Below are 27,682 nucleotides of genomic sequence, written 5' to 3' on the forward strand. Positions count from 1 at the left end.
CCTAAATAATAACTTTGCGTAAATCGTCACAACACGCGTCACCAACAGGAGTCGACAATATAGGCAATATTTAAAAACACGTTTATTTTTTTATATTGCTTTACCTGTCTAACCTGTACAAGTTTTTGCTATGAAACGCATAGCAGTGCTGCAAGTTTACGCGCGTCCACCCTTTTTGCTCAACCTTGACAATCGGCGGCGAATTGTTCTAGCTCCGCACGTGCCAGTTTTTTTTCTGCTGCTGCAAACACAAAAGTCGCCACACAACCCAAGCCTTCTTTCACCCAACGGCTGTTAAAGCACCCACCGCGCTCGCGATCCTGCATTTAATTCATCGGCAAATGTTTAATTACAAACAGGGTTATATGCCTGCTGAAAATGAAGGCTTACATTCAGGCGAGGGGTTTTTTTTTTTGGGGGGGGGGAGCTTCACGCGCACATCTGTAACCACTGGCATAACAGGCGGATCGGCAAACAGTCTGGAACCACGCAACACATTGACAACCATCACTACTCGCGTACATGTTGGACGAGACGATCGTAATTACTTTTCGGGTTCGTGTTTCATAGCGGCCAGAAGTGTGCGCATATACATTATATGGTAATCACAACGATAGCGGTGTTAAATGTCACGAGGATATTTTACAGGTAAAACTTTCACAACCCCCAATGTCTGTGCCATTCCACAATTATCTTTTTTCTTTCCCCGCTCCCAGAGAGCACACGGCCTAATCTCCATAGCTGATACTACAAATGGCTGTGAATGATTAACTATTCGTTTTAATTAATGCAATTGTTGGGCAATTAAAGCTCACTTGAACTTGAAGTCTCAATTCAAAGTCCGAATATTTTGATATCGGTTAATCAGGCCTTGACCCACAAAACTACACGTTGCCAAAAATAATGGTAAGTGTACTTCAGACAGGGAAGAAAACCCCAACAACATGCAATAACAGGATGCCCATATGCAACAACAAACCTTAGGCACTTAACAGTAATACAAGATATGTTAAAGCATTGCTTTAAAAAAAATAGACAACATTTAAGTTTTGCAGTGCAAGCTTACGTAAAAGTATTTTTTTAAATTTCACTCTCAAGGCCCATGAACTAAAATTCCAAAAAGGCAGGTGCTGGCTTTTAATTAATGTCAAAGCACCATGTCTTACGCCGCAACAGGGCTGTGAGATTCGTGACGGGGAAAGCTGGTTTAAGAAACAGTTTGTACGGTACGGTAATTACAAAACCATAATCAAAACACTGCTACGTCTTTTTGCCTAGCGGGGAAATACTGAAACACAAAGGGCAAAAACAATGGAATAAACCCAACAATACAGGGGAAAAAAGGTTGGGTAAAAATATCAGTGGTTTCTCATTTTGGAAAACTTAGCCGACACTCCATACACCGTATGGAGAGATATAATATGTAATATTAAAAATAAGTTATTGCACACTAAATTGTTCATGCTCCAGCTTAACAGCAACTTTGATTTGATTTACAACAATGAATGGGAGGTTGAATTTGAGCCGACGTTGTGTAGGAACACGCAGAGCGATGTAGTCTCGTTTTAAATTTGCCCGACAGCTTTTAAGAATTCATTTTCCCAGAGAAACGACGACTCGGCTCCTCACAATCGCAGCTGGGGGGGGGGTGGGGGGGGTGATATGCACGCATGTGTACAATAACTACAGCAAAACATTTAATTTATAAACATGAAGTACAAAAAAAGCACAATATAACTTAAAACATCAAATGTTATATTAAAAAAGTATTTATAAAAATAAAGTACAGTATAGGAAATGTGTGCATAATGAGGGGGGGGGGGGGTTCCCACTTGATATTTTTTGCATGATTGAGCGATGGAACAAATAAAATGGTCCCTTAAAACCGAACTGGAATGGATATGTTTTGAATGCAAGTTTTAAAATGCGCAGGCAGAGCCGTATAAATTGATGACTATTGTCAAACGCAAATTATAGCCACATTTTAAAAAGGTAATTTAGACTTGAACCAATAATTAAAAAAAAACAACAACTAGTCTGTTTAACACGTAGGCTTTCACGGCTGATTTATCCATGAGGTATCTTGGTTAGATCACGGAGATATAAATGCGTCATTAAACCCACCATCGACATTGTGGGATTATTCTCCAACACACCGGTGTGCTGAACTCAAGTGATGATCATGTTTTGTTTACATGACAAACCTTACTAATTGGCTGTGTCAGTTGGCGGGTTTAACAACACATTTATATTTACGCGATCTAACCCCCAAAAAACCTATATTATGAATGATTGCTAGTCTGCCCACTTCACATTATGCTGGAAAATAAAGCAATGGTAGAGGAAATTAATACATCTGCCACTGAAGAAATCAGCCACTCAATTCCATACAGTGAGGAAAAAAAGTATTTGATCCCCTGCTGAATTTGTACGTTTGCCCACTGACAAATAAATTATCAGTCTATAATTTTCATGGTAGGTTTATTTTAACAGTGAGAGACAGAGTAACAACAAAATCCAGAAAAACGCATGTCAAAAATGTTATAAATTGATTTGCTTTTTAATGAGGGAAATAAGTATTTGACCCCCTCAATCAGAAAGATTTCTGGCTCCCAGGTGTCTTTTATACAGGTAACGAGCTGAGATTAGGAGCACACTCTTAAAGGTAGTGCTCCTAATCTCAGCTTGTTACCTGTATAAAAGGCACCTGTCCACAGACGCAATAAATCAGATTCCAAACTCTCCACCATGGCCAAGACCAAAGAGCTCTCCAAGGATGTCAGGGAAAAGATTGAAGACCTACACAAGGCTGGAATGGGCTACAAGACCATTGCCAAGCAGCTTGGTGAGAAGGTGACAACAATTGGTGCGATTATTCGCAAATGGAAGAAACACAAAAGAACTGTCAATCTCCCTCGGTCTGGGGCTCCATGCAAGCTCCCACCTCGTGGAGTTGCAATGATCATGAGAACGGTGAGGAATCAGCCCATAACTACACGGGAGGATCTTGTCAATGATCTCAAGGCAGCTGCGACCATAGTCACCAAGAAAACAATTGGTAACACACTACGCTGTGAAGGACTGAAATCCTGCAGCGCCCGCAAGGTCCCCCTGCTCAAGAAAGCACATATACATGCCCGTCTGAAGTTTGCCAATGAACATCTGAATGATTCAGAGGACAAGTGGGTGAAAGTGTTGTGGTCAGATGAGACCAAAATGGAGCTCTTTGGCATCAACTCAACTCGCCGTGTTTGAAGGAGGAGGAATGCTGCCTATGACCCCAAGAACACCATCCCCACTGTCAAACATGGAGGTGGAAACATTATGCTTTGGGGGTGTTTTTCTGCTAAGGGGACAAGACGACTTCACCGCATCAAAGGGACGATGGACGGGGCCATGTACCGTCAAATCTTGGGTGAGAACCTCTTTCCCTCAGCCAGGGCATTGAAAATGGGTCGTGGATGGGTATTCCAGCATGACAATGACCCAAAACACACGGCCAAGGCAACAAAGGAGTGGCTCAAGAAGAAGCACATTAAGGTCCTGGAGTAGCCTAGCCAGTCTCCAGACCTTAATCTCATATAAAATCTGTGGAGGGAGCTGAAGGTTCGAGTTGCCAAACGGCAGCCTCGAAACCTTAATGACTTGGAGAAGATCTGCAAAGAGGAGTGGGACAAAATCCCTCCTGAGATGTGTGCAAACCTGGTGGCCAACTACACAAAACGTCTGACCTCTGTGATTGCCAACAAGGGTTTTGCCACCAAGTACTAAGTCATGTTTTGCAGAGGGGTCAAATACTTATTTCCCTCATTAAAATCCAAATCAATTAATAACATTTTGACATGCGTTTTTCTGAATGTTTTTGTTGTTTTTCTGTCTCTCACTGTTCAAATAAACCTACCATTAAAATGATAGACTGATCATTTCTTTGTCAGTGGGCAAACGTACAAAATCAGCAGGGGATCAAATACTTGTTTACCTCACTGTAGATCTGACATGGGAGTGTTGATGGTTATGAAGATGCCTTTGCCATGGAAGTGTAAAAAAAAATGCTTCAAGGAAGTTGCACCAATGAGGTGTACATGTCAAATTCAAACTAAACTGTTGATTGAGGTTATATTACTTTGGGATATTTCAAAAACACATTCTATAACACGACTATATGAAAATCTTTCCATGCTGTTATAAATGGATAATTTAGTACCACATTCAAGGTCAAATTGCTCCAAAATGACAAAACCATTTGATACATGATTATATTAATACCACAACATAATGATGTATTTCTCAATCATGGAAATATTGTTTTATGGACCATCCATTTCATATGAATGATCCAGTTTGAATGTGGCTACTTCCTACCTAACCGCCACGTAGCCCAATACTTTGGGCTCCACATCTCTGAACAGCTCCACCCTCCCCCCCACATCACGTGATTTGTATCTGCGTAAAATCACGTAACCTATGAACCATGGAGCTGTGGCAAGTGAAACATCAACCTTGAACCTTTCAGTAACAAAGAAAAGGGCCGTAAACTTCTAAACCAACTCTGAAACCGAAGCGTCCGTTTACTCGGTGCCTTCTTAGAGTAGGAATGTAGCCAAATTAAAGTCACATCAATTTTGTAGACCAAATACAGCATATCACGAATTGATTTTATGTTACAAGGGCATAACGGTGGTCTCATAAAGCCCTCGCATTCACGAAACAATTAGTTTTTAGGAACATAACTTTGTTTATATTTTGTTCAAGAATGTATTCATTTTTTTCAGTGTGCAACTGTAATAACGCTAATTTGGAAATTGCAGTCTTCACTAGTTCACAAGGCTACCATCTGCAACAGAGGCAGCATGGGCTGACATCTGTATTAGAGTAAATATACCCGCTAACACAGGCTCACAGAGCACTGGCTTAAAATTATCGCACATGTGGTTACTTTTCTGAGCCACAGCTTAATAAGACCACAAGTATCGCATTGGTCCTAAGCACATCCGTGGCAATGTCCCCTGCTCACAATCAACCGGCCTCTTCGGATAATTCGCCACAGTGCAGCAAGCTTAGAGTCACTATCAGGTAGGTTAACAGGCCTCAGATCGTCACATCTACGGTATGCGAATACTTTGCTTCACTGTGCATGGCACAGACAGGATGGGCATTGAGCTCGAGTGAAACGGAGAGAGACTACAGCTCGCCAACGAGGAAGCCAGCGAGAAGCAAGTGCTCCAGCACGAGATCGGGGCGCACCTTCACAAGCACGGCACTCGCAGAACCACGGAAGGTCGGCCAAGAACGCGAGACTCTGACACAACAGTGGCGATATCCACAATACCGACAATGAGCATCGATAAAGCCATTTCAAAGTAGCTACGTTAACTTTGAAAGGTGCCCTTGTTTTGCGACCGGATAATTGCGCTTACTCCCGCGCACTGGAATGCAAAGGAATCGCTGTCTTTCCTTTAAAGTGATGGATATATGTAAATGATCAGTGAATCGCAAGACTGCGCGTAGCTTCGATGACAAGTCCATCATAGGAACACAGTGAACCATACTCGCTCAAACACAGCACAACGAAACTGGGCACGTGATAAAGTGGAGAAGTGCATCGTTATATTATTATTTTTTTTCAAATTAGTCTTTAGTATACAAAAAACTGGCAAAACATGTTTACGTGTAATTACAAAGACCTGTTATAGTTTCTGTGATATCTACAAGGTGGCTAAGTAGGTGACACAACAGTTGGATTGCGGCCGCAAAACTGATCATTTACGATACAAAGTTCATCTTCGCTCCCTGCATCGCATCCCCACGCACCTGTCCACAACGCGTACATTTTTGGTCGTCATCAGGAACATTCTGGCGGTGGATTTTTCCACGCTTTCCCCAAAACAACATCCAAAAAAATGGAAGCTGTGTGAATGATGAAAACAAAGAGAAGGATCCGATGTAGATCACCCTCAAGTGCCATTTGGAGAAATCAATCGGAAGCCGCTAAACTTTTATCCCACCACACCACGTTCCCTCTGGCGGGGGTGGGGGGGGGAAACTTCCGTAATTTTCCATCCTAGCCATGGCCTGGCAGCTCCCTGGTTGAGCAGCTGTAAACACGGCCTCGCGAGTCTCCCACCAGTATGCGACTGTGGTCCCTGTGCAAACAACGAGAAGGAACGTTTCATCGAAGGATGTGACGACATCACGCAAATTGGCGTCGTGTGTCACAAGACAAAGTATCCATTTGTAACGCTCGTAGAAGAGTGCACCGGCCCCACGTGTTAGAGAATGGCTGGCAGTAACAGATATTATGATGATCACTTATGAACTGTCCCGTTAATCAACTAATTGGTGACCAGCAACTCACTACATTTAAGAACCTGGTATAATCACGGGTGGCTGAAACCCGGATTCGAACCCAGGATCTTAGCCGTGACGTCCCGGTGTGTTTTACCCTTGCGTCACACGGCCATCTCTAAACATGTTTTTGTTTAATTTGTAAAACTTCATTGTAGAAATATGGCAATGAACGATTATTGCTCTACATGATTTGAGACAATCACAGATTGATAGGTTTGAAATCAGTTTATTACATAAAGACTGACTCGTGACACGGATGATGTAAGGGAATGGAGCGCCATGGTGGCGAGATATTAACTGTATTGCCTGGTATACAGGAGATCTTGGGTTTGATCCCGACCCTGATGCCTGTATATTTGGAGTTAGCATGTTATCCCCGTGGTTATGGATTTTTCTCCGGGTCGTCCAGCTTTTCCCTCCACATTTAGAATCAACATCACGCATTTAGAGGCTGCTAAATATTTACACGCGATAAGTCACTTTGTTGAGCCATCATTTGTGGCCAGGCCGCTTCTGAAAAAGAGCTGTGTATAGCTCTGCAGACCTTCCCTGGTGAAATAAACATGGTAGTATTTTATTTTATACCTACGTGACTTTAGCGAAAGAACCAAAGAGTATGGATTCCTGCAGTCACGAAAGTTTCAAATCAAGAGTAGTAGTTGTGTTGCTGTTATTTGAGAGCTGAGGCGTAAGGTGAAACCAGGGGCAACGCGTATGCACGTGCTCAGTGCATGGCCACAGGACACAGGAGCACGGCAACAGTAAATCTTGAGTGCACATACACGGCAGCAGAGGGCGTGTGGACCAACATTGATTTTTTTTTCCCGCGTCAATATTTGCGACTTACCAATGTGACACCTGCCCGTTTTTTCTTTTTCAAAACAGTAAAACTGCTTACACGGAATTCTCGTATGAAACAAGGCGACATACTTTTCTTATGTAACTAATTGTATTCAGTAAGGATTAGCGTTTCGTGGTAGGAATTCGATTTAGGGGTCACAGTTTAGGGGTTAAGGATTAGGAGTTAGAAAAGGGGTGAGTGTTGGGGTTAGGGATAGAGGTTAGGTTGAGGATTATGCATTATGCATGCGGTTAAAGGTAGAGGTTAGGGGTTTAGAATTAGTAAACCAAAGTACGTATTTTTCAGTGTGGACAGGCGCAGTGGAGGGTGGAGAAGTGCAATGGAGTGTTTACCTGGACACAGACAGTGCCGTGATCTCAGCTCCTTCGCGGCCGCCTATGAAGTTTCCAGCGCCTCCAGGCATGCTCAGCTTCCCACAGAGCACCAACTTCCTCTCCCAGCGCCAGCCTGCGTGCACGCACGCACAAACGCGTACGTGGTATGCGCACATGGTTACACACGTCGCCTGGAGCAAGGTTAAACGAAAATGAGACCTGTTTTGCGAATACGTGAAAATAGAGCCATGAACGTATAAAAAATTTACTGACAAAAATAACAACACTGCTTTTAATGTTATTATAAATAAAGATATTGTATTTCATGATATATATATACACACAGTCCTGTTGAAGGTAAATATTCCCAAACAAGGAAATGGTCAAATATCCAAATGTAGGACCCCTCCTGCTGAAATATATTGAGAAATTCTGTTCGTCTAACCTAGGCAAAGATATTAATAATAAATAAAACCACCCACAAAATAGTCTTGAGACTGAGCGAGGCTTCCTGGATAAATACATTAAATTCTTCTTCTTATTATAGACCAACAACAACATGTTCACATTTCGATGCCTTTCCGTCAAAGATATCCAGGTAACTGTGTACCCGGCTTCAGTTGTCTGGGACTGGAGGTGTCCTGTGCGTCGTGGTGATTGTGGTGGCTGCCGCTGCCACCGTTGCTTTGGCCGTGGCTCAAGAGCCGCTCCTTCGTCTGGTCCGACGACTCGGAGTCAGAGTAGCTGACGATGACGAAGCCATCTCCGTCATCCGAGTTCAGCCGATTGTTTGCCATCCTTGGCAGCTGATCCGATTCGGAACACACCTGGGGCCTGGTAAAATAATTATATTTTCAATCGGTTGTCAAACGTTTGTGTGAAAACAAATCGCGGACGGGGTAGACAGAGTTGCCTGGGGACAGTTTTTTTTTTTCCCCCGGTTGAGCTTCCCGTGGTGTGGAAGGCCAGAGTGGAATCTTGGCTGTGTCAAACACAGAATGACGGATGACGAATCCCCAAGGCATGCGCACGTGGTGAGAACTGGATCCGTTAAACTGAACGAAAACAGGACGGGCTCAACGCAAATATTTACGATGCTGGAAGGTGCAGACGCAAAGGTTGTTACAATGATGGACCCATCCAGCTGTCAATATTTCAACCCTCACACAAATAACATTATATTCAACATCAATTAGATTTAATTTGTATTCTTCATAATTTAATTCCAATTGTACTATCGTTGTCACGTCTTCTTGAGATATATTTTCCATTTGGAACTCCCGCACAGCAGTGTATCAATCTGTGTGCCAGAGAACAACCCAAAGGCGGCGATAATGCAGAATCAATTAAGATTCCTTCAAGTTCCTATTTTATCCATGCACTATGGGGTGCCGTTTGCACACACCCTGCTATGAATAACCGTTTGTTGCTTTGCAGTTGAATCATTATTGAAAGTTCTCATAGTTGGAGTGTCTTGCCAACGTTTGGTGACGAAACAAATTGACTGGAATCGGTTTTTTTTTCTCTCGGAGAGAAATCGGTAATTGGGCCGAGACGTTCAACTGACTGAACTTGAGAACCCAGCTCAATGACAGACGGCTGCCTGGGATAAAACCCAGGATCTCGGCAGTGCCGGCTCAATGGTGACCACTGAGAGACGCCCAGCCACGTCCGCAGCAGTTGTGAAACGAGAAAATGGACTTTGACACAAATGACGTTTTAACCATTAAGCATCAAGCGATTGTACCTGGCCGGTCCATTCGGGGTCACGCGCTTAGGGTCATTCTGATCTGTGCTGAGGCTGGCACGGGGTTCGTCCAATTCCGAGTCGCTGCTCTCTTCCTCCTCCTCGTCTTCACCCTCTTCTTGATGGGACAAATTTGCGAGCACACGAAACGTCAAACGGATCAAAACGCCGTGGGAGACTTTAGGAAAGGGCCCTCCCCCCCTCCTTCTCTCGGGACACCCCGACAAACAATGCAAAGAGTAAAAGTTCAGGAAGTTTCATGGAAAGAGAACGTAGAAACCCTTGGTTCTGATTCCATGAAAATCCAAACCCTTTTTTAGATTTAGCTCTACTACGTAACAATAGGTTATTGTACACCATTGGCAGCACCTAGTGGGTAGCGTCTCTGAAAAACCTATCAGTGATGCCTGTCAGTGCCACCAGGCCGGACAAAAGGGCAGATTTAGTTACGTAAACAAGGATTTTTGTAGGCCTCTCACCACCCATATTCTACACTGATAGGCACATGACAGAGGACATACCCTGGGGTTGCTGCCAAGGCCACACTACGAAGCATATCTATGCAGTGTGTGATGCTCATACCGGCATTGATTTCTGGCACGACAGGCAGCTTGCCCTCTGAGTTGTGAGCGATGTGCTGTGTGACAGGCGTCTCAGGCACCTGCTGAAACTCCAGGCGCCACATCTGTTAATGACGCATGGGGGGGGGGGCACAGTCACACCCACGCACATCACATTCAACATTAACGCCATCATCATCGTCATAACAGTCATCAAACCCCACATCGTCGAGTAGAGACAAATGCAGCGAAACGCCCCTTGCCCGAGCCTGTAACATCTGACGCGCTCCTATCAACTGCATTCCGAAATCGCTGCGCAAAATTTTTTCTGTGGATAAGAGGAGTGAGTTACAAGTGGCAGCAAATGCATCCAATTATCAGAGCCCTTTGCGCAGTTATCACATGGAAGTGATCTCCCAGAAGTGCTGAATGAATTATATTATACGATTGTTTGTTCGGCTAGTCATCTGAAGTGGACAAATTCACCCCATTAACCGAGCTTTCATGCAGATAAGAGTGATTCTGACGATTAAAGTTTATCCACGTGGTAGAATGTATGCGGTGAAACATGACCAGGATCCACCTCCCCCATAGTAAGAGGAGCATCTCTGTCATAAGCAACAAATAATTATATTTATTCAAATGTTACCAGATAAAGCCAACTAAGCTATATAGCTATTTTTCAGAAGCGACCTGGCCTCAAACGATAGCTCAACAAAGTGGCTTATCACGTGGAAATGTACAGCGTCAACGCGTGTTTATTCTAAACGCGGAGGGAGAAAACCGGAGGACCCGGAGAAAAATCCACACGACCACGGGAATAGAAACAGTGCAAACTCCAAATAGACAGCAGGCGGCAGGATCAGGATCGCACCCACGACCTCCTGCGTACCCGGCGAGGTAGCCAACATCTCGCCAACCGTGGCGCCGCAAACACAACAGAGTGCGACCGCGCGAGAGTTGGGGGGGGGGGGGGGGGAGGGCTCACTCGGATGGCGCCGTCCGAGTGCCCGGTGACGATGACGTTGCGGCGGTCCCACTCGTCCACCTCGGAGACGGCGCAGCACAGCACGTGCTGGCCTGGCCCCGACGCCGAGCTGGCGCTGGCGAGCGGCTCCCCGTTCACGCTCCACACGAACAGGCTCGTGCCCGAGCACGACACGATGTCACCCTGCGCAATCGTCATGCTCGTTATAATGTTTCACCTCCGATCAGCGAAGGCTGGTTTACGTGCGGTCCCAAAGAAGTTCAGTATACATACGACACGTAGGCTTTTCACGACCGATATTATCCGTAATAAAGTGTTTTTTTGGAGGGTTTAGATCGCGTCAATATAAATGTGTCGTTAAAAACCGCTACCACCCGACACAGCCAATCGGTAAGGTTTGTCACGTAAACAAAACGTGATAGTTAGTTACTACTTCAGCACACCACTGTGTTGGAGAGTAGCACTACAAGTTGTAATGCTGCCGCCGCTGTACAGCATTCGCTCAGAGGCGTGAGGAATCAGAATCTTTATTTATACTGGAGGAATCCGATGAGCTATGAAGCTCTTTTTCACAGATATCCAGTAGGGGTGGGTCAGAAACAATACAAAAACCAGCAGGAGTGCAAAGCAACCACGGACAAGCGCGAAGGTTATCCACACAGTGAGCCGACACCAACAATCACCCAAGCTCTGCGGTTCTCTATATGTTAAGATTTTATCAACCAATTAATGACTGTTTACATGTGGAACAAAACCTGAACACTCTGAGAAAACCCACGCGTGCATTGGGGCAACACTCTGCACCATAGAGACGGAACAAGCGGAGTCGGCACTACTTTCTCCGTCTCACGGCGAGCCAGGGCATGCACCTCCCACGCCTATGGGAAGGGAATCCCCACAACAAAATGTGCGATCCTCCAACCCTTCGGCAGCCACCGCGCGCACCATCAAACCTCTCGAGAGTCCCGCAGCTGGGCATTCCTTGCCGGCTTGCGAAGCAACTCGCGGCGAAGCTATCCAGCGCGTGGCCCTGCTCTAACTGCACCAGGCCGCACGGGCTGGGGGGCGGGGGGGGGGGGGGGCCGGGTGCCAGGGCAACGAAGGGCGGGGGAAGGTAGCCGGGGCCTACGCCGACCGCGGAAACTTACGGTGAGCTCGTTGACGCAGGCGGCGGCGATGGGTCCCGAGTGGCCGCGCAGCTGCGTGACGAAGCACAGCTTGTTGAGGTCCCACACAATGCAGGTGCGGTCGCGCGAGCCGCTCACCAGCACGTGGTACGCCGACGAGAAGGCGACGCACGTCACGGCGTCCGTGTGGCCGTAGAGAACCTGGGCGGGCGGGGGTGGGGGCGGGGGTGGGGGCGGTTGGGGGGCGGGTGGGGGGCGGGCGAGCACATTTGTAATTGCATACAGCTAGGGCATCACACGGGACTCGTAAGATATGATTTTAGTTTGAAGAAGAAACGTTGGCTGGAGGTGGCCGAGTGGCTCAGAGGTTAGAGCACTGATTGCGGGCAGCCACCTGTGATTAAACTGGGCTCTCTCGTGTCGTGAGTTGACTGAACGGCTGAACAGTTTAGTTAGAATTGCCCTGTGAGCTACAAAGCTCTTGAATCGGGTTTCATCAACGAAACAGAAACACTGTATAATCAAAAACACAATGTTTGCAACAGGTCGCATAAAAAATATAAATACAATAAATACAAAAATGCAAAAAGTTAACAAATTAAAAAATGTACGATATATTACTTAATTATAGATTAAATATTTAACTAAACTGAACATGAAGATTAGATAAACATATTGCAAAATAGTGCATCTAGAGTGAGGAAGAAGATTCGATAAAATATTCCAAAACGAGGAATAGAATAGAAACTTGTTAAATAGTTTTCCTGTGCAAAAAACAAATTCAAAGTAACACTAGTAACCATGACAATCACCATGACATTGCACACATTACAACAGCACAGGACTCATACACAGAACAAGAATAAAAAACTATTTGTATATCATCTACTTGCATTCAGCAGTGGCAGATTGGCAGGGATGCACTTGAAAGAAGTGATTTAAGATGATTGAGTGAAGGTGGTGACTGTAAATCAAGTTTTGTGGTGATATTATTCCAGAGACTAGGGGCGGCCACTGTGAATGCCCGTTTACCAAAACCCGTTTTGTACCCAGGAACATTCAACAAAAACAATGATTTGCTCCTCAGGTTAGGTCTGGCATCCCGTGGTGTCAACAGATCCAACAAATAAATAAAGCCTGGTGAATAATTCTGCGACCACGGAGGGATGTTAGGTCAGTCTCTCTTTGATGGCCTCAGCCCAGCTACTAATTACTGCACACAAAACAACACTAATCCGTCAAGTCTCGGTGAACCGTATCCATCTGTGGCCATAGCCTCGAGGGCCATCCGAAGAGACTTCGGAGGCGAGTTGTGGCTTGCAGGCAAGGCAGCTGAAGAACCCTGTCGCACAGTTTGACTGACCGCACGCACCATCATGGTCATCGTTAAGATAAGCGTGTCGCCATCGAGGCTGCGACTACCGCACCTGCTTGAGGCCAACGGTCGGCTTCCTGTCCTTGCCGCCGCCCTGCATCTCCCAGACGCACAGCACCGTCGCCGTGCCGCCACACACCACCGTCTTGGCGTCGGGGCACACGGCACAGAGCAGAGGGCCCCACTCCCACATGCACTCAAACACCACGGGGGCCTAGGAATACACACAAGGACAAAGATCCCCCATACAGCATTATAGACCGGTGTTGGGGGCAAGTGCTGTTCGGCGAGCACCTATGAAGGCCGACATGGCACGCGTGTATGTATGTACGTATGTTGACATAGTAGGGGGCACAGGTGGTGCACCCTGGTGGTTGTGATAGTATCGTTTACTCAGTGTGTAACAATTGCCCTATTATCCCGAGCGACTCGATCCATTCTAATTATCCAGGGTCGCGATTTGATTGAAGAATCGATTATATTTTTGTGTTATTTCCTATGTGTTTGTGCTTTTTACCATATTGTCTATACAATTGTGCTCACTCTATGAACCCAAATGTCACGTGAGCATCTTATTTGCAGCAATAAATAATAGTTTTCTGGCCATCGGGAGTGTAAGGAACGATTTTAATTGATAAACAGATGCATTCTCTACACGCAGCTTATTGCAAGACAGTAATTTTAAATCAGATTCATACAGCAAAAGTTTAGAATCAGGTCATTGTTTGTCACAGATGAAAAAAAAAAAACACAGCGTGTAAAACAAGTGACTCTGAAGCAGACAAATGTGTCGGACCTTGTCAGTGTCGTAGTTACAGAGCCGACAGCTGAGGTCAGCAAAGCCCCAGGAAAATGTGCGCTGGAAGCCGGGAGGAAGCAGAACTTTGTTTTCTTCCACCGCCAGGACGCCTCGCTCTGTGCACACGATCTGTCCCACCGGGCCCTTCAGCTCTGGGACGTGCCACGTGCACACACAACAGACACAGATCACCCATATAGCCTTGCCACACTGTTAGGGCAAGTGCTGTCAGCGACCACCTATTAAGGGCACACAGGAGGGTGGGTGGTCAACATCCACGCCCAGCCGATATGTTAACTACCTCGCCTGATATGCAGGAGGCCGTGGTTCGATCCCCACCCGGTCGCCTGCATATTTGGATTGCGTGTCTCTCTCCCCGTGGTTGCGTGGATATTTCTCCGGGTCCTCCGGGTTTTCTCTCCACATTTAGAAAAAAGCGTTTAGAGTATTTGGCTGCTTTAAATGTCCACGTGATGAGCCACTTCGTTTGAGCAATCATTTGCGACCAGGTCGTTTCTCAAAAAGAGCTGTATAACTCTGTGGGCCTTACCTGGTGGAATAAATAAATAAATGAATAAATAAATGGGGTAGTAGTAGTCTCCCAAGTGCAGATGTTTACACATTGTACCAGGTATTCATTTAAAACTGAGTCGACCGAGGGGAGACCCAGGACTGGTTCACATATTCGTCACTGATGTTGGCCCATGTGCTAACCACCTCACTACCGCTCCCCACACATGCACACATAGTCACAAACACAAAGGTAGTTGTTTTTTTCTTAGAACATCGCAGTAAGCACTGTTCGTGAGCTGCAGGTCGGCAGATTATAAAGCACGCTGTATAGCAAATTAACGTTATTGACTGTGTATGTTATGGTTTTCTGCGGACAGATAGATGCATTCAAGGAAAAATGTTTCATTCTTTCTCCAATGTTATCCTGATTGTGCAATCGGTGTCATGTTATGAGAAAAATTATTCAATCTGACCTCTCTTAGTGCAGTATAATCCAGCATTTTAGAGAATTGCCCATGGAAGCAGATATCACAGAACTACCTCAACAATCCTCTCGTCGACAAGTACAGGGGCAGCACTTTCCCACCCACCCTGCCACTGAGAGTAATAAGTATTGTTGCGTATTGTCAATTATGTGCAGAACCAAAAGTCAATGTGATGGTCTGGTGACCAGGCTGTAACCATCAATGCCCAATGCACTTGAGAACCTTGTTCAATCACAGGCAGTTGCCCGGATTTGAACCCAGGCTCTCAGTGGTGACAGCTCATTGTGCCACCCGGCCATCTCTGACAGATGGATAAAATAAATAAATAATGATCTGGTGATTATGAAGTTAAACTTTCGCATCAATGGAGAACACAAAAAATGTGCGAAGTCGCTGGGCATGACGGTCGGTGTCCAGCTCACCCTTGAGTGGCACGGGGGATGGGGTGAGGCAGTCGAGGTGGTGGAAGAAGAGACAGTCCCGGGCAGGGCCTGCGGACGCTCCGGGATTCGTGTCTCCAGACGGCTTGGAGCCCACCCTCTTGGCTGGGTGAGGCTTCTTGAAGAGCTGCGGGACGGCAGATCGTCGAGCGCCTTGTGTAGCAGCGCCTTTGGCACGTTGTGAAGGGCGCTATCTACGAGTTTTATTTTTGTACGAAGGAAGCCAATTGGCTGTTTGTTGTTATTCCTGGGAAATATCATGTTTGTCTGAAGACATTTAAATTGTTTTCATTAAAACTGCCTGAAATGCAACAGTACAGTACCTCGAATTTGTGAATGAAGAGAAAACCCATCACAACATGTGCATACGTATGTAGAACTTTTTTCTCACCGTACGTAGCAAACCGTGCTAATGAATGCAGCTGGAAACAACTAGGTTTAGTAACGCACCGAGATGTGCAGCATTGCATGAAGAAAATCTTCCAGCCTGATCCACACCACCAGCTCAAGAGAACTGAAAATGTGGCCCTGCATGTTTTGGGCTCCCAGAGGCACCTGGAAGCAGCGAACATGGACGAATGCACCGTACTGACGAGTCCTAATGAGGGCGACACCGGCCTGCAGTTTTGTCTTTGTTCCACTGCTGCCTGCTGTGACGGCCACATTTTCTCAACTATTTTGAATTGCTGGTCCGGATGACTAAACGGTCAGACATCGAGTTATTTTAAGCTTGTGGTCTGGTTAAGGCCGATTACTTTGTTTGGTGCACGCGATGCTACCCCCCCCCCCCCCCCCAATTTGTGTGTTGTTAAATATATTTGTTTCCAGTCTGCATGGCATCTTTCCGTTGCGATGAGTTTTCTCGTAGTTTACAAATTTGAATTACGACGGGAGCAGCTGGTTGAGCCCATGCGTGCGAGCATGCTCACATTTGGCATACAGACGGCACGACAGAAACTTGTTATAATGCCTCCACAACAACCAAAACTATGAACTAAAAACTATTTATCTTTTTTCAGGTAAGGCCCACTGAGCTATATGGCTCTTTTTCAGAAGTGACCTGGCCACAAATTATAGCTGAACAAAGTGGATTATCACGTGGAATTTTTATCAGCCAAATACTCTTAACGTATGTTTCTAAATGTGGAGGGAAAAACCGGAGGACCCAGAGGAAAATCCACGCGACCATGGGGAAAACAAACAAATTTACAAATATAAAGGCATCAAGGTCGGGATCGAACCCACGACCTTCTGCACACCAGGCGAGGGAGTTAACATCTCGCCACCTAGTCGTTGCACTGGCTCATTGCCCTGCAGGTGGGTGACTCAGGCACACAATAGCTGCATCTCTGCCTGAGCCTCCAAATCCCACATTCAAACAGTGGATAAAGGCATTTACCACGTGTGAACCTTGCACAACCCACGAGTGCGCTCTGAAGGCGCAGCAGAAGGCAGGCATCTTGCCATGCTCATTAAAATCATCCCCAAGGGCTGTTTCATTGGTCTGCAAGCCTAGGCTGGAATTGCAAGGTCCTGTCGTGTTGGCAGCTTGACGAGCCACACGTAGGGCTGCCAGCTGCCCTGGTTTCCCCAGTATTGTACTCTCCTTAGGGAAATTAAAAAGTCTGTAGTTCCTCCCCTCTTATGAGATATTCCTCTTCCCATGATATTGTCCCGTTTTTTTATATATATTTGTACTTAAAAGGTAGCAATCCTAGCCAACGGAGTGGAACCGGGGTTACCTGCTTGGGGATTTGGCCGAAGTTGTTGATGAATCCGATGGTGGCGGTGAGCTTGAGAGGGTCGGTGATGCTGTAGATGTCCACCTGCCCCTCGTAGAAGAGGTGGTGGAACACGTTGGTGCTGGCCACGGCCATGGGGCCCTGCTGCTTGCAGCCGAAGATCAGATCGATCCACTCGTGGAGGTGAGCGCTCACGTAGTCGCACTCCAGGGCCTGGCGGGGCCGAGATAATTCCTCGTCACCCCTCCACTGCGTCGGCGCTACTGTCGGCTGCGTCATCGTCGCCACAGTCATCGTCGTCATCATCGTCATTGTCGTTAGTAGGCGTGCACTCGTGCATTGAATGAAACCAAATACTAGTAAGCTCATTACACGTGTGTCGAGTCATCCATTTTTCGTCGTAGAATATGTTACCGTTACATTTTGGCGAATGGAGAGAAAGAAATTGCGAAGAAGAAACGCAAACAAAAACAAGACAAAAGCAGAAGAGATTCTTCAATCGAATCTTCACCTTGAATCGCAGAAATTCACTGAATTGCAGGAGTGGTGAATTATTGCATGCCTAATCAAGAGCGTCTGCATTGATGTTGGCAACATCATAAAAAATTATGAAAATGTCAGTGATATCCTAAGCGTTATGGTAACACTATCAAGCTCGTAGCACATCTCATCGAGACGGCAATTACAGCGTTCACGGGTACTATTTTATTTCCGTTGACGCTGGAAAACCATGAAGTAATGAAAAGTTTTTCTCTCTCTGGAACAACAGGTCGTCGAGCACAGAAGTGGTGATAAGGAAAGAGGAATATACGGCACGATTGCAATAGCGTGGTGCGAGTGGGGTGGATTTTGTAGATTATCGCTGATTGGTGCACCGAGCTTGGCGGAGATATGAGTACACAACGCAATAACGGAGGGATCAGGCTCAGGATATAAACCGAGAGAGAGAGAGAGAATTAAAATTGAAGAGGAACGATGGGTACCTCTCGATGAACCCGAATGAACTCCCGAGCATCTCCTTTGGCCCAGTTTGGCAAGAGGACCTCTCCCAGCCAAATTCCATTCTGTTTGCAGCCTGCAACGTAGAAAGAAGCAAGTTGTGTTCCCGTTTAAGTTCACTTTTCCTGACATGTTTGGATTTTTATTCTACAAAATATATTCCGATCATACGAACAGGGTCAACTAGAGAGACAAACCAATTTCCATTTGGAATCCTCCCCGTAGCAAGCAAAGAAGAACTCCGGTGGATTGTCGGTTGCTTCAACAGATCTTTTTATTCACGCTCGTGCCTCACCGTATGTGTGGCTTGCAAAGAAATGTTCTTTGCATGGAATGAGAGGTAGCGTGAGCTAAGATAATACCTCGTATTTATTTATGGAACAAAGCCTCACCGGGCTCTAGTTTGGCCAATTCCATTTAAGGAGTGTTTTGCACGTGGGGATAACACTAAAACCAATGCAATCTCCTGGCCACCTCGCAACTGGATTGACAACACCACGTATGAACGTGCGCCGATTGGCAAACCACGTTTGAACGTGCGTGGTTTTTGCGTGCAGTCTTTGGTGACTGGGCTGACACCCATTAACTCCACTTGAGAACCCGGTTTGATCGCGAGTGGCCGACTCCCGGATTCGCCCCCAGGATTTCATCAACGCCCGCTCAAGTGCCCTGACACGCTTTCGCCCCCTTGAGCCACTCGGCTCAACTCGACATTAGCTTGTTTCTATTTATTTATTTATCTGCAAAGAAAGCCGTGCAAGCCTTCCACGCTGGTGCTCAGTGCAAGGGTGTTTGGATGTAAGGCGCCGATAGTCCTCGCCAATCACCGAGGTTATAGTGGTTGGAGTTCTGCAGGAAATCCGGGAGGTAGAAGAATTCTGGGATGAGCTCCTTGACGTCGGCCATGTTGTTCCTGGAGGCGGACAGCCAGGCGTCTCGGACGCTGTGGAACATGCGGTCAGCCAGATCAAAATGTCCGCCCTGTCGGGGAGGGTGCGGGAAAGGGGTTACAAAAACACAAAAAACACGAAAACACAAAAACACAGAAACGCCAACACGCCATGAGCAACAAAATAAACATGTGAAATTGTATTCATTTCTGGCAGAGGTGGCAGGATGGCTGAGGTCAGAACACTGAGCCAGTACTGCTGGTAGTCTTGGGATTGAATCTTAAGATTGCCTGCAGAACAGTGTCCCACTCCCACAGGCACTCAAATTATAGTTCAAGGAAGTGGCTTATCATCATGTGGAAATTGATAGCAGCCAAATACTCCAAACGCACGTGTCTAAATGCGGAGGGAAAAACCAGAGGACCCGGAAAAAATCCACGCGACCAAGGGGGGAACATGCAAACTCCAAATATACAACAGGCATCAGGGTCGGGATCGAACTCACAACTTCCTGTATACCAGGCGAGCAAGTTGACACCCTGCCACTACGGCGCCCCATAACAAAACCCGACTGCTTTGTGGACAGCAGCCTTGTGGCTGCGAAGCCGCACTCACCTGCAGGCGAAGGAACGTTTGTGTGAACGGTTCCATCCGCACGAGGTACGAGGCGACGATCATGGCCGACGAGTAGTGCGTGCCGTAGTGGTAGGCCGGGGTCTCGCCTGCAAACGCATGTGCAGCAAACGTTCAGTTTACAAAAATTCCCCCATGTCCGTATAGCTCTCCGATGATGCAATGCCCCCTTTCTCTCTTCCCAGCCATGGTGATTTCAAGGCGCTTCGCTGCAACATTTGTATCCAGCTCCAATTCGTTAAGTCCGTGCCTACATTCGCACGCGCGCGTTTGCTGAGGGGCGAATGCGAGAAACGTAAACTCGTTAAATATTTTCAGTTATCGCACACCGATTGCAAATGCCGTTGGCGTGTTTAAGCCGGCCAGTGAAATACGTTTTCAGTGCAGGAGCCGCCAGTTGTACCGTTTGGGTCCTCCCAGTCTTGGTAGCGTTTCTGGAACTGCTCCAGGCGCTCCATCGTCTGCGCTCCCATGGGTTTGGACATATCCCGGAACGTGCGAGGGTCCGTCAGGTCAAGCTCCTGCTCCCACCCAACACAGAGAGGAGATATACAACCAAAACACTTTCCTTCACGAAACACACTTATGATTTAAAGCTTTCGTGACTGCAGTGATTCATTTTCTTGGTTTTTTCGGTAAAGTCACGTTGAAGGGAAACAATAAAATAATAAAATATATAAAACAATAAAATTCTCACGACGTTTCGACTGCAACACAAGCAGTCATCATCAGGTGTAAAAACCATTTCGGGTCTTAATTGATTGTTCACGCTTACGGTGGCTTTCAGACAGCATGCATTAATTTTTCGTCTCCCCCCTCCTCTTTTCCGAACATAGATGGACTCGTCCTTCTAAACAAACTGTTAAATCGCTATCCGTGGCGCTGACGTTTTAAAATAAATAAATAAATACAAACCGCCACTTCTTTCAAATGTTCTTGACGTTGGTTTTCACACCTGATGATGACTGCTTGTGTTGCAGTCGAAACGTCGTGAGAATTTTATTGTTTTATATGTATTTTATTGTTTCCCTTCAACGTGACTTTACCGAAAGAACCAAGAATATGAAACACACTTTGTCATTTAAAAGCCGCAATAAAAGCCACATTTCATATATATATTTATCACACAACAAGTATGCACATGGAGCCACTGTGTGTGCTGACACTTCGAAACAACATTCTAGTTCAGCTGGTTTGTAAAGCCTCGTGCACAAGCAACATAAACAATAAACACACTGATATCAGCGCGTTTTTATGCTGACAAAGAAAGCAATTCATTATTGCCGATGAGTGCCTTCCCCATCACCTCCTGAACATGGTTTGATGGCCCACTGCACACACGTATCTGGTACGTGTATCATAGTGTACGTGGAAATTCGCCCCACTCGCGATTTGATGAACTGTCACAATTGCGGATTGAGGTTCGATTCAAGAATATATTTATGTATAGTGAATGCAGCTATATCTCTCTCTTGGCTGAAGGGTTTACAACGACAAAATCACAGCAGAGACAAACTGCAAACAATCGATTCTTACACGCATTATTCGACGTATCTCGAGTTTAGGAATCAACGTTGATGAATTGTAATTCATTAATGACATGCCTAATGTAATGCATATATAGATATTAAAATATATTGTTTTAAATGTCAACCCACTGCTAAAGGCCTCCCCACACCATATCATCGTGGGGGTAGCTGTGACTGCACTTCACCTCCGATTAGAGCGGTTGGCCAAGTACGCTGCAAAAGAAGTTCAACGTACATACATAAGTGTGTGTAGGTAACAAATGTGTGGACACGCACACACGGATAACAGAGCTCACGTGCACCTCAGACTGGTAGTCGGCCAGGATCCAGGGAAAGACGGGGTACTGCATGAGGTCGTTGTAGGAGCGTCCAGCCAGGGTGTTCAGGTGCATCAGGTACTGGAAGTTGCTGATCTCCCCGTGCTGAAGGAGGGGAGGGGAGGGAGATGATGGCAACAGTCAAGACGCACGACAGGGTCAGAATCTTTAGTTTCGACTGGAAGAATCCGATGAGGTATGAAGCTCTTTTAACAGATGTCCAGTAGCGCTGGGTCAGAGTTACAACAAACAAAACAAAAACAGATAGCGCTGGGTCAGAGTTACAACAAACAATACAACAATAGATAGCGCTGGGTCAGAGTTACAACAAACAATACAACAACAGATAGCGCTGGGTCAGAGTTACAACAAACGAAACAAAAACAGATAGCGCTGGGTCAGAGTTACAACAAACAATACAACAACAGATAGCGCTGGGTCAGAGTTACAACAAAGAATACAACAACAGAGAGCGATGGGTCAGAGTTACAACAAACAATACAACAACAGATAGCGCTGGGTCAGAGTTACAACAAACAATACAACAACAGATAGCGCTGGGTCAGAGTTACAACAAACAATACAACAAAAGACAGTGCTGGGTCAGAGTTACAACAAACAATACAACAACAGATAGCGCTGGGTCAGAGTTACAACAAACAATACAACAACAGATAGCGCTGGGTCAGAGTTACAACAAACAATACAACAACAGATAGCGGTGCCAAGTAAAGGAAAGCTAAGCGAGTCGCTAAATATCTTTATAAATAAAATATATAAGTGCAATTTGCATAAGTATAAAAAATATTGTAGATTTTTCAACACCAAATGCAATGTTGGGGCAAGGCGGCAAAACAAAAACAGTCCCAGACCACACCATGACCAACACACAGTCCCTCAAATTAAATTGCATGTTAAAATTGAACTGTCGATACATTGCTAAGGATTAAAGTTACAAATCACATTGGCATATGTGGTGAAAGTCAGAACTAATCTTCTTTTTGTAAGAAAGATTCATGATGTTCAGGCAGGGAATAAAGTTGTCCCAAAACGTGAGGTACTGCAATAGCAAAGCCTTCGTCACCTCTTACAATTATTGTTCTTGGGATAGTTAAAATAAAATTACAGACGTCTCAGGTTTCTTCCGTTTGACAATCGGATTCATGAATTAGCGAAGCATACAGTGAGGGAAAAAAGTATTTGATCCCCTGCTGATTTTGTAAGTTTTCCTACTGACAAAGAAATGATCAGTCTGTAATTTTAATGGTAGGTTTATTTGAACAGAGAGACAGAATAACAACAACAAAATCCAGAAAAACGCATGTCGAAAATTTTATAAATTGATTTGCATTTTAATGAGGGAAATAAGTATTTGACCCCTCTGCAAAACATGACTTAGTGCTTGGTGGCAAAACCCTTGTTGGCAATCACAGAGGTCAGACGTTTTGTGTAGTTGGCCACCAGGTTTGCACACATCTCAGGAGGGATTTTGTCCCACTCCTCTTTGCAGATCTTCTCCAAGTCATTAAGGTTTCGAGGCTGACGTTTGCCAACTCGAACCTTCAGCTCCCTCCACAGATTTTCTATAGGATTAAGGTCTGGAGACTGGCTAGGCCACTCCAGGACCTTAATGTGCTTCTTCTTGAGCCACTCCTTTGTTGCCTTGGCCGTGTGTTTTGGGTCATTGTCATGCTGGAAAACCCATCCACGACCCATTTTCAATGCCCTGGCTGAGGGAAGGAGGTCCTCACCCAAGATTTGACGGTACATGGCCCCGTCCATCGTCCCTTTGATGCGGTGAAGTTGTCCTGTCCCCTCAGCAGAAAAACACCCCCAAAGCATAATGTTTCCATCTCCATGTTTGACGGTGGGGATGGTGTTCTTGGGGTCATAGGCAGCATTCCTCCTCCTCCAAACACGGTGAGTTGAGTTGATGCAAAAAGAGCTCTATTTTGATCTCATCTGACCACAACACTTTCACCCAGTTGTCCTCTGAATCATTCAGATTTCATTGGCATGTATATGTGCATTCTTGAGCAGGGGGACCTTGCGGGCGCTGCAGGATTTCAATCCTTCATGGCGTAGTGTGTTACCAATTGTTTTCTTGGTGACTATGGTCCCAGCTGCCTTGAGATCATTGAAAAAATCTTGCCGTGTAGTTCTGGGCTGATTCCTCACCGTTCTCATGATCATTGCAACTCCACGGGGTGAGATCTTGCATGGAGCCCCAGGCCGAGGGAGATTGACAGTTCTTTTGTGTTTCTTCCATTTGCGAATAATCGCACCAACTGTTGTCACCTTCTCACCAAGCTGCTTGGCAATGGTCTTGTAGCCCATTCCAGCCTTATGTAGGTCTACAATCTTGTCCCTGACATCCTTGGAGAGCTCTTTGGTCTTGGCCATGGTGGAGAGTTTATAATCTGATTGATTGATTGCTTCTGTGGACAGGTGTCTTTTATACAGGTAACAAGCTGAGATTAGGAGCACTCCCTTTAAGAGTGTACTCCTAATCTCAGCTCGTTAGCTGTATAAAAGACACCTGGGAGCCAGAAATCTTTCTGATTGAGAGGGGGTCAAATACTTATTTCCCTCATTAAAATGCAAATCAATTTATAACATTTTTGACATGCGTTTTTCTGGATTTTCTTGTTTTTATTCTGTCTCTCACTGTTCAAATAAACCTACCATTAAAATTATAGACTGACCATTTCTTTGTCAGTGGGCAAACGTACAAAATCAGCAGGGGATCAAATACTTTTTTCCCTCACTGTAGCGCATATTTATCAATACGAATTTTTTATGGATGAACAGGGCACAATGTAGATTTCCTCTTGAGTGAAGTGATGTAAGATTTAATTTTAAGTAGATGACACAATGGTGGGTCCTGTATGGTACATCCGGTGCAAATTGAAGATCAGAAGGATGAAGCGGGTTTAGTCTATTTAGCGATTCATAATCTGTAACCAGCGTTACTGCAGTCAAACAGTGGTGGAATGATAGCCTCAACAAATTTGCAGGTGCAATCGAATGGGAAAACATGTTTTTTTCCTGTATGAAAACCCCTAATTTTGATTAGATTTTCTTTGAGGATGTTATCAATATAGGGTTGGAATGTGAGCTTTGAAACAATCATTAATACCATATATTTGAAGCACTCTGTTCAATGTTGTTTCCGATATCCGCAACAGGTGAATGCAATGAAATTGTAGCAGCGAGTCTACCTGTGTCGAATCCATTCTTTTGTTTTTGTATCTCTCTCCCAATTCTGCACACTGGTGCCCTGTCATGAGATGGAGTGTTCGCTTGGAACTCTTGCAGAGCAGTGCAGCTTGGCGTTAAGAGATCGGCCCACAGAAACGGGGACCCACAGAACGCCTCTCATACGTACCAGTCATTTATATTTATTTACTTATTCACAAACTAGGGTGTATAATCTTGATTTGAAGCTTTCGTGACTGCAGGAATCCACACTCTTTGGTTCTTTCGGTAAAGTCACGTAGGTGTATACTTTTTCATACCCCCTGACCAGATATGAAGGTTCATCTTATGGCAGTTAAACCAATGTTTTCTCTTTGTTATTCCTAAAGCTGCGATATTGATAAATTATGTGAAAAAAATTAATTTGATGTGATGGTTTTTCATGAAGCCATTGGTGAGCAGGCTGAGACCATTCACTTGCTAAGCTTAAGAACCTGGCGATTGAATTCTGGATTCAAATCCAAGGCCACAGCATTGCCAGCTCAGTGATCTGACCTCCGAGCCACACAGCTGCCTCTTGGAATCAAATGTTGACTCGTTCAACTGTAATTGCTTCCTGTCTATTCTTGGATTCGGCAATTGAATCAGTGATTGCTAAACGTGGCTAGAATCATTTTAGAAGCAGACACACAGGCCACTAAAGCAGGCTCTTCCAATTGTAGTGTTTTATTAAAATGTGATTATTATAATTTACAGCTGCTGTACTTTTTTTTACTCACTATATATTTATCTGTTATTCTTATGGTCTACATTTTGTGTTTTCAAAAAGTGTAATTAAAAAAATATATCTTTTGTAAAGTTGCACTTCCATCCATCTGTTGGATTTATTTATCCTGTAAATCCTAGCTCCTGTAGATGTCAACGGACATAAAATGAGTTGATCAACCGTAAATGTCGAATTTCAATTTGTCAGAGAGATCGCTGCAACAATACATCTTGCAGCATTGCTATTTAATTCTGTATGAATTGCCACGGGAGCATGAGGATTAGCATGGATTCACTTTAATTATGGGCAAAAATAAATGAAAGGACTTAATGTTCTTCAAAGGGCAAGGTCTTACATACTAATGAGGAGTGGATGTACACTCTCTCGGTTCATTGCCATCACGGGCGTATAATGCCCCCCGCCACTACTGCCAAAAGAGAGTGTTGGGCACTCAGGTGATGAGGAAATAATGAAACGGTGACGACTGTGCTGAGGCCAATAAAACACACTACACTTGAGCACTAGGTTCAATCGGAGGTGGCTGAAACCTGGATATGAAAGCAGGGAAGTCTGCTGTTCTGGCTCTGTGGCTATGACAGGGCAGCTTTGTGAGCCGCTGTGCCACTTGGGGCATCTCCATCTTGGGGGTAAAGGGTTCGATTCTCCGGTGAAGATACGCACCACCCAGCGCTGCGTCACCGATCGCTCTCCAACCAGGCCGCTCAGCAGACCCGACCTGAAAAACAATGGAACACCGCCGGGCTTTCATTTCTATTCTTGTCGCAAGGCCATGGTTTTAATGCCCAACTTGTATGTTTTGGGAACACGATGATTGACACAAATTAGCCCATTTAATCGCCATCATGTCGAGAGACAACGAAATTACATTCAGTATTGCATGCACCATCAATTGTAAAGAAATGGTCATGGAATATGACACCAGGGAACTACTTATGAAGTCTGTCCAATAATTATCATGGTTGGTTACGAAAGAAGTTCAAGATACATCCTATTGTATAAGACTTTATACTCCCCAACACTAAAAGCAAGTTATTTAAGCCAAGATATACATTTTCAGCGGCAGAAGTGGGGTAAAATACAATTGAGGCATCAATGTTCGCTGAAATTACAATTACATTGCAGATTGCAGCTCAGTCTTTTTTGTATGGCTGATGTAGAGCCCCAATAATAGTTTTATCTTTGAGTTTCTTTGGGCCAAATAATTGCTCCAGGAATACAGAGTGTATCGCTGCCGATGCCTCCTTCCTATTTGTGAATTGGTTCTCTGAGTTGTGCGTTCCTTGATCTGTTGTGCCGGGTAACCACAGTCACACAACGGATAGTTTTCTTTTCTTCCATTTGCGCATCAAGCATCCACATCTGCTGTTGCGATGGCTTTTGTGTGGGTGTGGTTTTGGGGGGTTGTGGCCCTGAAGGTTTTGCGGAACATCGGAGCAATGGATCATTCTGTCGGGTCTTTGACAAATTTTAGTCGATTACAATTCGGTGCAAACAACGCAATGATAATTGGAATCAATCCCAGGTCTAGTTAAGACTCGTATATGCCACATTGTGCAAATGTACTAATTTTATATGGTGGGTTTTTGCACATTCATTGGGAAGTGTACTGAGGCCATCAACTCGCTACCCGTGAGAACCCAGTCTGGGTGGCCACTTGAATCTCAGTGGTGCCGGCTGCTAGGTGACCTGACGTGGATCATAAATACCCACATCAAAACAAAATAATACCATTTCCATTGTTGTATCTTCAACTCTTTACACGCGTTTTAACCACCATTACGTTATGAATATGTGAAATAATAATATATAGCCCCTTAATCAATTTACTGCTGGTTCAAGGTCTCCCCATGCCGTATCAGTCGTGGGGGTTATTTAACCTTCACCACGCCGGTCGATGCCGGTTGGTGAAGAACCTCAGCAACATCTCCGCGCAACACTCGCAGTCGATGTTAGCCTCTGCTTGGAATTGAACGCACGCCCCGGGGCTCCATAGCGCAGCGTGACGAAAAGTGTTGCCATCACGTTGATA

At 45.2% G+C, this 27,682-nt stretch overlaps 1 protein-coding gene across 9 annotated transcripts in view; it reads right to left on the reverse strand.

The window, feature by feature from the left end:
* Window positions 1–64: 64 nt before the first annotated feature.
* LOC116940305 (WD repeat and FYVE domain-containing protein 3-like) overlaps window positions 65–27,682 on the reverse strand; it is a 112,984-nt gene continuing 85,366 nt past the window's right edge. For 7 of the 9 annotated variants that reach the window (XM_032949948.2, XM_032949946.2, XM_032949945.2 and 4 more), the window contains 17 exons: window positions 26,314–26,368; window positions 21,654–21,773; window positions 20,226–20,343; window positions 19,805–19,911; window positions 19,127–19,280; window positions 18,284–18,375; window positions 17,301–17,513; window positions 15,541–15,685; window positions 14,118–14,272; window positions 13,374–13,535; window positions 11,968–12,147; window positions 10,820–11,002; window positions 9,854–9,956; window positions 9,272–9,389; window positions 8,135–8,358; window positions 7,543–7,657; window positions 65–6,143 (listed from right to left, as the gene is read on the reverse strand). In XM_032949948.2, the coding sequence (XP_032805839.2) occupies window positions 6,062–6,143; window positions 7,543–7,657; window positions 8,135–8,358; window positions 9,272–9,389; window positions 9,854–9,956; window positions 10,820–11,002; window positions 11,968–12,147; window positions 13,374–13,535; window positions 14,118–14,272; window positions 15,541–15,685; window positions 17,301–17,513; window positions 18,284–18,375; window positions 19,127–19,280; window positions 19,805–19,911; window positions 20,226–20,343; window positions 21,654–21,773; window positions 26,314–26,368 (2,326 nt within the window). In that variant the 3' untranslated portion in view covers window positions 65–6,061. Of the gene's footprint in view, window positions 6,144–7,542; window positions 7,658–8,134; window positions 8,359–9,271; window positions 9,390–9,853; window positions 9,957–10,819; window positions 11,003–11,967; window positions 12,148–13,373; window positions 13,536–14,117; window positions 14,273–15,540; window positions 15,686–17,300; window positions 17,514–18,283; window positions 18,376–19,126; window positions 19,281–19,804; window positions 19,912–20,225; window positions 20,344–21,653; window positions 21,774–26,313; window positions 26,369–27,682 lie in introns of those variants that run through there. The other 2 variants (XM_032949944.2, XR_004402529.2) reach the window with 2 other exon arrangements.

This window comes from Petromyzon marinus, chromosome 8, assembly GCF_048934315.1.
Source record: "Petromyzon marinus isolate PM22_M1 ecotype Great Lakes invasive population chromosome 8, UKy_Petmar_22M1.pri1.0, whole genome shotgun sequence".
Classification (NCBI taxonomy): domain Eukaryota; kingdom Metazoa; phylum Chordata; class Hyperoartia; order Petromyzontiformes; family Petromyzontidae; genus Petromyzon; species Petromyzon marinus.